At 33.0% G+C, this 10,306-nt stretch overlaps 1 protein-coding gene across 1 annotated transcript; it reads left to right on the top strand.

The window, feature by feature from the left end:
• The first annotated feature begins 1,168 nt into the window (after positions 1 to 1,168).
• LOC147404894 (ethylene-responsive transcription factor ERF109-like) lies at positions 1,169 to 1,675 on the top strand. The gene has a single exon (XM_086437931.1). It carries the CDS (start codon positions 1,169 to 1,171, stop codon positions 1,673 to 1,675), a length of 507 nt encoding a protein of 168 aa, XP_086294057.1.
• Positions 1,676 to 10,306: the final 8,631 nt, after the last annotated feature.

The following is a 10,306-nucleotide window of genomic DNA, read 5'->3' as shown; positions in this document are numbered from 1 at the left end:
AATTCTAGATATTCCTAGATTTGACGGCTTAGAGCTGTCAAATTTCTCTCATCCTTCATTAATTTAATAGTTTTGGCCCGTCGAAAAAAAAAGTTTGACAATGAAAAATTAGATGCCAATTCGATCCCTTTGTTAGTCAAATTTTATGAAATTTGGTGGCCCAAGGCCGTCAAATCTGGGCTTTTTTCACATTGTGTCACCATAATTAAAGATTAAAATATTTCATTCAAGTATTGATAATAAATAGAATTTCGGGTGCCAATAGAAACTCTACCTCTTTTTCTTTTGTTTAGATTTTCAAATTACTCCATTTAGTATTTTATATAAGCATTGCTTTTTAACGTAGAAGTAAAAACTTAAACTACACTTTTGTAATATTTGAATGGCGTGTTTCAATCCTTAATTGGAGTGTGATAACTAATTTAAGAAATTGGTGAGTAATAACAGAAGGGTAAGGATGTCGATAGTAGCTCTCTTTCTTAACCTGTAGATTTTGGGATTTTTTTTGGAAATGTGAAAGAGAGATAATCGATAGAGATGTGTTCAATATTTTTATTTTATTTTTCTGAGTCGTGATAATATGACGACCCTTTCTAAGTTACGTCCCCATTACAGAACCATAGATCATTTGCCTTAGGATGCATAGGAAAAGTATTTATGATTATGTGTAACTCAAGGAAAATGATCTACATTTATGTGATTATGTTAAAAGAGGGGCGTAAGAAAATTATTACACCTTTTTGTTTAATTAATTAGTATAGGGTTATTTTGGAGAATAAAAAAAAAAGGAAAATGCTGGAATGACACAAGCGGAGACACAAAAGTGACAAAAATGATATCGTGGTGCACAAATAACCTTAGATGTCTTTTACTTGTATTTAGCATAAAAGCATCTATGGTAATGTGCACACAACAGCACTAGTTTTTTTCACGCTTGAGTCACCTCAGCACGAGTCAGAAAAAAAAAAAAAAAAAAATCAAACAGGAAGGAGAGAAAAGAGGGGTAATAATGTAAATGGAACAATGGGGTGGTGGGGTCTGTTTGAAACACCAGACCGTGGGTCGTCTCCAAAAAATCCTACTCTGAACCGTGTTTCTTGACGTTGTCGCTTGCTCCGGGCAAAATAAATAATGATGGATCTCCTGAGATGATGAAATCATGGAAAAAATGACTAAAAGAATAGGAGTTGAAGCATCCCAACCTTCTCCCTCAGTTCTTATCGAAGAAGAAGGCGAGAATTCTCTCATGGGTTCCATTTTCAATCACGTCATCAACTCCAACGATCTCCACAATAATAACGACGACATTGCTGAACTGTTCCAGCATCTTCCAGCAATTCCTAGTGCCAAGAAATCTGAAAATGGAAACATAATTTTAATTGTATCTGAAGCTGAGACATGTCGGATATGTAGAATCAACGGTTGTTTGGGATGCCATCTTTTTCAAGAAGAAACCAATAAGAAGAAGAGGATGAGGAAGTATAGAGGTGTTCGACAAAGACAATCAGGTAAATGGGTTGCTGAGATATGGGTGCCTAATGAAGCAAAGAAAAAATGGATTGGAACCTTTGACACTTCGGAAGGAGCTGCTCGGGCGTATGATAGGACAGCGATTGAGTTATGCGGGCTCCAAAATAAGCTCAATTTTCCTATCCCCAATGACCAACTTAGTTAGATTTTGCAAACATGAACAATTCAATCAGTTATAGGAGACAATGGTGATGGAACATGATGCCAGTGGAAAGGAGGTGTTCTTGGACATAATCCAAGAGAATGAATTAATTTAGTGTTGGATGCTGATGAATCTCGGTTTATTTTTTTTTCTATTTTGTTTTCTTAGTTTAGGAATGAATTAATCCTTCTTTTATTCATCAAATAAAATCAGAATTAAATTGAGCTTAATTTTAGACTGTACTTTTACCATATAACCAATTAGCTTGAATCAAATGACTGTAAATCACTAATTATTTGGTGTGAGGTGAAACAATCGGTGGATCCAACATTCATGAATCAATGTGGTTGATGTGTACACATGGCTCTTAGTAGATGGAACTAAGCACCAAAAGGATAAGAAGTGACGTTCTTGTCTCTTCCTTAAACGAAAACGGGTAAATTAGTAATTTACCGAAATGGGAAAAAAATGCAGAAACTCTGATGGTAGACTTCGACTGAAGTGGTGCCATCAACTTTTTTAAAGTAGGGCGCGGAGAAAATGGTCCTATCAATGCTAATAGGTGATTGTTTTGCTCAATAATAACAGCTTGACTTATTCCCATGCGATGTGGATCAGAGAACGAAATTCTATGAATTTTAAAAAACAAATTCTATAAGAAAAAAGTTGTAATCTACATGGACCCAAAGATCTTATTTAAGATTTGAAATCTAAAACAATAAAATTATTGGGCAAAGGATTTGCAGGCACGTGAGAGAATTTCTCTCTCATGTGTACGCACCACATGTCAAGCTGCTATTGTGCTATGAGCAAACAATCACTCCAATGGAAACTGTCAGTACTATGGTGCTGTCGATACTCTTGTAACGACGTTCGGATGGGGAACCGAGTCAAATCCTACTCTTCTTGGGTCAGGTTAACATTGCATCACAGGAACTTGGTGACTCATCCGGTGGGGAACCGAGTCAACCCACTGTTTTGTTAATCCTTAATCCTAGTAGCAGGTTATTTATGTATGTTACTGATAGAAGAGTCAGTAGGAACTATTCTAATTCTGAACCAAGTTCTCCCACGGCTGATTCAATTAAAAGATTGGCAAGGAAAGGATTTTCTAGTGATAGCTTTTATCAAATTTAATCGATATTGAAGGCTACAAATTCGTTCTGTAATGATCAGTGTGGCGCTATATGGTTCTTTTGGTTTGAAAGTCTATTGCTCTTAAAGTTTCTAGTGACCAAGTTGTGATTTTAGATGCTTCAAGTAATGGAGTCTCTTCCATCTTATATAGTGTGCGAGGAAGTTAATTTCTCCTTCAGATAATGCTTTAATTGCGGGGGACTTTAATGTAGTTTTGTTTTGTTTTGGAGCAAAAAGGGTGGTAATTCTCCAGAATGCTTTTTAACTCAAATTGTTTATAGAATATTGGAAATCCACTAGTATCTCACTTTCATGTAGTTTTGTTTTGGTTTGGAGAAAAAAGGGTGGTAATTCTCCAGAATGCTTTTTAACTCAAATTGTTTATAGAATATTGGAAATCCACTAGTATCTCACTTTCATGTAGTTTTGTTTTGGTTTGGAGAAAAAAGGGTGGTAATTCTCCAGAATGCTTTTTAACTCAAATTGTTTATAGAATATAGGAAATCCACTAGTATCTCACTTTCATGTAGTTTTGTTTTGGTTTGGAGAAAAAAGGGTGGTAATTCTCCAGAATGCTTTTTAACTCAAATTGTTTATAGAATATTGGAAATCCACTAGTATCTCATCTACTTAGACTGGTTTCTGATAATTTTCCATCATCTCTTACTACGGATTCTCAGGACTCTATACAATGCCAATTCTGTTTCCTTGATTTTTGGGCAAAAGGAATTGATTTCTTAGATGTGTTCAAACGGAGTTGGGAACCAAGAGCTGAATGATCTCCTTTATATAGATTCTTTGTAAAGTTAAGAAGGCTTAAAGGAGATCTCTCAAGGTCTGTAACTCTAGAGTCGTGAGGAATGTTAACTTGAGAATGAAAGAATGTCCAGAGAGTGGAAGCCTTGGAAGCTCGGTTACAGGATGAAGACTGGAATCGACAAGTTTACCAAGAAGGCTAGAGTTTCTTGATTGTAACGGGGTGATGGGAATATCCATTTTTTCCATATGTTAGCCAAAATCAGGAGTCTGAGGAATTCCAACAGAAGGATTAAATATGTTTAGATAACCAAGATGATATTGGAAATTGCGTTGTCACTACGAGAAAACTGACAAATAACGACAACATTTATCACAGTTCATTTTTTTCGATTGCTGTTGACTAATTTAACAACCTTTGTAAAGGAAGTTGTTTCGATTTTTATCACTCATTCTATCCTTTTGAGTTACAAATGGCCGTCTTCTATGCTTTGTAATGGCAGTGTACCTACAAGTCGATGTGTTTGACGATGAAAGCCCGGTCATCAATAAAATAAAATAAAATATGTTATATATATTTTTTAAAACTTAGCTAGGGTTGGGTGGTTTAAATATCATCTCGTGTATAGTGTACGGTCCCATTTAATGTGTGTTGAGTAAAGCAAACCCACATGGTGTTGTTCTGTAAATATCTTTTGTTTTTTCACGTGACGACAATAATAAAATAAATAAAGACACGATATGATATGACTTTTTGTACAAGTTAGCTTAACTTTTGAACAAGTTTGACACCTCGAATGTACGGACGCTTTTATATTCTACTGGTTCTTTTTGACGATTTATGATATGGTTGATGGCATCCAAAGTAATTTTTCATAAAATTTAAAATTTATTAAAAAATAATAATAAAAAATAGGTAGATTATAAAATCAAATTTTATTATTTGATTTTACTTGAATAAAATCATAAGAAAAATATTTGAAGAAGAAGAAGAAAAAGAGGAGGAGAAAGAAAATGAATGGAGAGGGAGAGGCTTAAAACAAAAAGAAGAAGCTTGAAAAATGATAAGAGGGAAGGGAGGAGGTCGTCGTCGTCGTGGTGATGGAGGTAAGTGTGGAAGAATAGGAGAGAACGTGGTGGTAGTAACGGTGAAAGTGAGGAAAAGAGAAGGAGAAAAAGAAGAAAGAGAGAGAGAAGAGATAGTGGGAGCTGATGACGGCAACGGTGACGGCGACGACAAGATTTGTGTGATGGTGGGTGTGATGGTGATAATGTTGGTAGAGAAGAATAATGTATGAGTAGGGAAGAAGATGATGATATTTTGTGGATGAAAAATATAGATTGATTTCACTTTCCCACCAATATGAGTAAGAAAGTAAAATTCATGTTTTGGTAGACTTTTTGATTTGGGTGAAAAATCAATTTCCATGGAAGAATGCAATCAAACATACCCATAGTTAAATTTCATTAATAGTATGCCGCCTTCGACATATTTTTGTTGTTTTGACGTGTTGGTTAAACTTAGATATAACTTGACCATGGCATGCTACCTTTAACAATGTTATCTTATGGCGCATAGGATGTACGACACATTGTATAAAATTTTATTGTGACATTGTCGTCTTAGACAATAATCTTCTTCATAATGCATCAATACAACTTCTTATATTCCAGCGCATGTTTGTTATTGACTACCCAGTCCTCATCTTGTAGTGTGAATCACAATGTTTATCCTTAATGGAGTCATCAAATATTGAGCAATGCGAATAAGGTCTTTAATATATATATACATATATATTCATTGATAATGATTATAAAAACTCCAAGGTCCCACTATGCCTGTAGCCGTGTGGATCTTATTGCGCTCAAACATGATGAAGGCAAAGAGTATCCGATGTGAGATTATGTGTGTGTCGTATAAAGATAATGAAATAAGGAAGAGAGAACGAGATGATAATACATGATTTTTTCACAGGGTTCATCCAACTTTGGACTATGTTCTCTGGCTCTAAGAAGCTGCTCCATTATTCTTGAAACTATTACATAATTTATCGTACTATATATATATGGGTCCCGTTCAGCACCCTAAGCTTTACCACACACTTTAACAAACGTGTTTTGTCTTACATGGGTTAGAAGTTTTTGAATTGGCTGATTTTTGGTGAGGATGATCTCTATGGTGAGGAGATCATCCTCACCAAAAATCAGCTCATCCTTCCAAAAACTTCTAACCCCATCAAAAATGGTTTACAAAAAATGGACGGTCCATGATTTTTCAACATGTAAACATGGGGCTAAACATTTCGGAATGGGCTGATTTTTGGGGAGAATGATCTTCTAATCATAGAGATCATCCTCACCAAAAATCAGCCCATTCCAAAACTTCTAACCCATGTAGGACAAAAAACGTTTGTTAAAGTGTGTGGTAAAACTTAGGGTGCTGAACATTTCCCTATATATATATATATATATATATATAGCGAGAGAGAGAGAGAGAGAGAGGTTGAGGAAGAGGAGAAAGTAGCCCCCCCTTCAATGATAGATTCGTGCCCCCTTTTATGGTGAAGGGGAGAAGTGTATCTTCTTAGTAGTCCGAAGGTCAAAGCTCTTTATGACGCCACGTGAAAGCTTCAAAAGTGACATACATTGATTCTGAAGATGCCACATGGTTCCCTCAAAGGTAACACATGTGCGTCACGTGGTGACTTTATTGCTCATATCTACATTTATCCAACTTTAGGGGGTGCTTCACTAAAACACCACTGAAAAGAACTGCAATATCATACCATTTTTGTAGTATTGAGAATTTTCCTACGAAACAGTACATAATTTCTAGCTTAACTAATTAAGAAAATTAGAACACTTGATTAAATTATTGAAAACATGATTTGTTTGGCCTACTTGCCAATCATATTTATAAAGATTGAAGAGATAATTAAGTGTCTCCTTACAAGAAAACATGATATATATATATATATATATATATTCATGAATAGTCAATATATATTTTCATTTACAAATATATTCATGGAATAAAAGATGTGTCAATTCATAAAAATCAACTCCCTATTAATAACCAACTATTTGCATTTCTTCAAAAAATATATTTAATGAACAAACAAATTTTACAAATATAAAATCTTAACAGACTTTCAATGCATCTAATCAAGAACACCTATTATAGTAGCAAGATGAGACAATGATGGTGAAACTTGAGAGTTTTAGAGGGTAATAAGTGTTCTTGGACATAATCAAAAGAAAATAGAGGATTAACTTGATGTAAAGATTCTTCTTATTAATATTCATATCAAAATTATTAGTCTCAACCCACAGTTGAGACTCTCTATCAAATGGACAGTTGGGGTGTTAAGAAAAATGTATCCCTAGAAAAATTGTGCCAACCCCAAAGAAATCCATATTTTTCTCATATCCCAATTATCTGTTTGACAAAGAATCAAAATGAAAAACAAAACAATAGAAAAATCTTTTTTTTTCTATAAGGGGGGTGGATTTTCTAATAGGTCGAGGCTCTTCATCAACCATACATTTGAGATAAGAAGAAAAATACACATTTCTTATTGATTAACAATGACCTTCTAGGAATTAATATTGTTTTTTCTAGGGATAGATTTTTCTTGGGAATTTCTTGCATTTCAACCCTTTGTTTGATGGAAAACATAAACTATGAGTTGAGGCTTCCCATGAACATGACCATTAGGATGCTAGAGATTTAATCAGGGTCTAGAAAGTCGTTTCTAGAGCCCTAATTACATAGACTTTATCAATAAATTACATAGTAAATCCCCTCATTAGATATAATGCATGGTTAGTCCATATTTATCATTGATTTCAATTAAATTATGTAATTAAGAACTAATTACTATTATTTACATATAATATTATTTACATATAATAGGAATTATTCGTGAAGTTTTAAGGTAAATCGAGAAAATCATACGTTACCACTATGATCTAAGATCCAAAATAAAATCGTGAACCAAAATTCAAGTCAATTGATCAAAATTTTACTACGACACCATGGTCAATGGCAGTGATGCAATCAACGAAGAAAGTCAAGCCTTGAAATTTGTATTGAAGCTTGGCGGTTGAAAGACATTCGTATTTAAGTAAGACTTTGGTATTTTTATAATCATGGGATGTCTTCGAAATCCTAATCTGTTCTCTTTATAAATAGGAGACTAGACTAAATGGTGTTTCATCTTCGAAGATCTCCAACCTTCCCTGGAGGTCAACTTCTCTTTTTTTATTTTTTTAGTTTAATTTTTTATATTTTTCTTTCTTAATTTTATGAAAGTTGTAAGGAGGCTCTACCAATTTCAAGTCAAGAAGCAATAAAGATAATTTCTTTCTCTCATCTTTTTTACCTTATATACTTTTTTTACTTTATTTTTGCGTTATTGCTCTTGCAATGACTATTGGTTAAATCTCTGTTAGATCGGTTGAACAAGCCTGAGCAAGATTTGTCAATGTTTTACTGTTCCCATAATAATTTAATAGTTTTATTGTGATGGCGTAAGTATTTATTATTTTAGTGATTTTGTTGAATCTTTTAGAAATTGGTAAAATAATTTATTTAATTTTAATTTATTATTTTATGTGTTTGAAAGGATTTTTCTATGTGTAATATAACCACTAGGGGTATTCTGACATCATGGGTATTTTAGTAATTTGATCATTTTTTTAATGATTTCTCTTGTAAGACTTCTTTTAGTATCAAAATGATGATTTCTATGATTTGGGTCATATTTTCTTAGTGTAGTAAAATTTTCAAAATTTGTTTGCTTGAAATATCTCATCCAAGTTGTGGAAATACATCTAGTAACAAATAAAACTTTAGAATATTCATCTATCATTAGAATCATCGCAATCAAATTGATTAATCTGACGAGTCCAAGAATGGGGTGTCTACAAATGCCCCTCTTTGGTAGAAGGTTGAAGCAAACTAGGTATTAAATCTACTTTGGTAGATAATGCGATATTTTCGAATGCCAAAGTTAGTGACAATTTATTTTACAATTTGATTCAACAATTAGTCGAGATGTTCAGATCTCTAAGGGTAAAACTCTCCCCAAATTAAAAGTTGTCAAGTATTCAAGTGTGAGTTTTCACTAACGGTATCAAATCCTTAAATTTTAAAAAATTCTCCCTGACTAATGCAAATGCAATAAATGTGCAATAGTGTAATGATGTTTTTGAAAAGACGTGCCTCATTTTTGCGTATTCATGATGGAAAGATGATGAACTTCAAAATGTAAAACTGAGTTAGATGATTGATCAAAATCTACATAAAATCTTAGTTAAACCTGAGAAAAATTTGAACTAAAATTGAGCAAAATTTAAGCATAAATTGGGTGCAATCTGAGTATTAGGTTTGAGAGTAACTGGGCATAATTGAGCATATATTAAGCATAATCTAAGCATTTATTTAATGTTTTGTTTTAGATACTCTAGGTGAAAGAGTAATGAACTAGATTCTAGGAGTCATACTCTACCTACTTTGAGTGAAAGAGTAATGAACTATTTTCTAAGAGTCTTGGGCAAAACTAATGTGAGATTAAAAATGCTTTTATTTTATTTTTTTAAATTAAATTTTATGAATTTCAAACCAACATTTTAACTTCATTTGAACCTTAAGGATTTTTAAAAATTACTACTAAAAAGATAATCTTTAATTCAGGATTACCCTTATCCTTTGGGATTGAAATTGATCAAACTTGATAATAAAATGCCCTTAGTTTGATAAGGAACATTGCATTGGGAATAATTGAATATAGTTTGAAAAAAAATGCCCCTGGTGTAAGGTGAAAACTATACACCTTAGAAAAGGAAAATACCCCTTATTATGAAAGTTTGATCGAGCGCAGTAAAAGTTTAAGTTTTAATTTCGACTTCTTATATTGAAGATTTTGAGTCAAGCTTAAAGGTATTGGAACACATTATTTTCTTTTTAAATTCATCATAGAATCATCTTTTCTTTTCGAAGATTTTCAGATCAATCATGGCCAAGATACTCGTGACTTCTGAGCCTTTGCTTGGTTTAAGCTAGGCATTAATTGCACGAGGATTAAGAGTTTGCCCTAAAGTCTATGAAGCTTGGTTATTTGAACTTTAGAGGTTTTGGTTCGGACCACTTTTTTAGATTTTCAACTCGACTGAGATTTTCTTTTGGTTGTTCTAACTTTCACTTAGATTGTCTTTTCAGATTTTCAATCTAGTGAGCATGTTTTAGATTTTGCATAAATCACCTTTCTAGGTTTTCGATCTAGTGAGCTTAAAAAATTATATTATTATATTTTTTTGCTTTAATTGTTGCCAAGGCCGTCATTTTAAAATTTTAACCTCACAAGATTATCTTTATTTTTGCCTAAGTCACTCTTTCAGTTCTCAATCTAATAGGTTTTTTTCTACTTTATTTTCTTCTTTCCTTTTGAACTTTTGGAGTTACTGCTTGATCATGTTTTGTTATTTTCCTTGACTTTTTCACATGATACTTAGGAGGACTTCAATAGGTAAGCTTAGGACTAAACTTAGAACGAAAGGTAGTTTAAAGCTCAAAACCTAAATGCCCTTTATGTGGCATTTCTTTTAAATTTTTTTCTTTTTTTCTTTGAATTTTCTTCCCCATTATCTATTTCTATTTCATTTTTTTCTTTGGATTTTCTTTGTCTCTATTATTTTGGGGAACATATTTTTTTATTGTTGATGTGGTCGGGCCTGAAG

This window comes from Akebia trifoliata, chromosome 4 (genome assembly GCF_017979445.1).
Source record: "Akebia trifoliata isolate Shusen 1 chromosome 4, ASM1797944v1, whole genome shotgun sequence".
Lineage (NCBI taxonomy): Eukaryota > Viridiplantae > Streptophyta > Magnoliopsida > Ranunculales > Lardizabalaceae > Akebia > Akebia trifoliata.
This window is presented reverse-complemented; position numbering and strand designations above follow the sequence as displayed.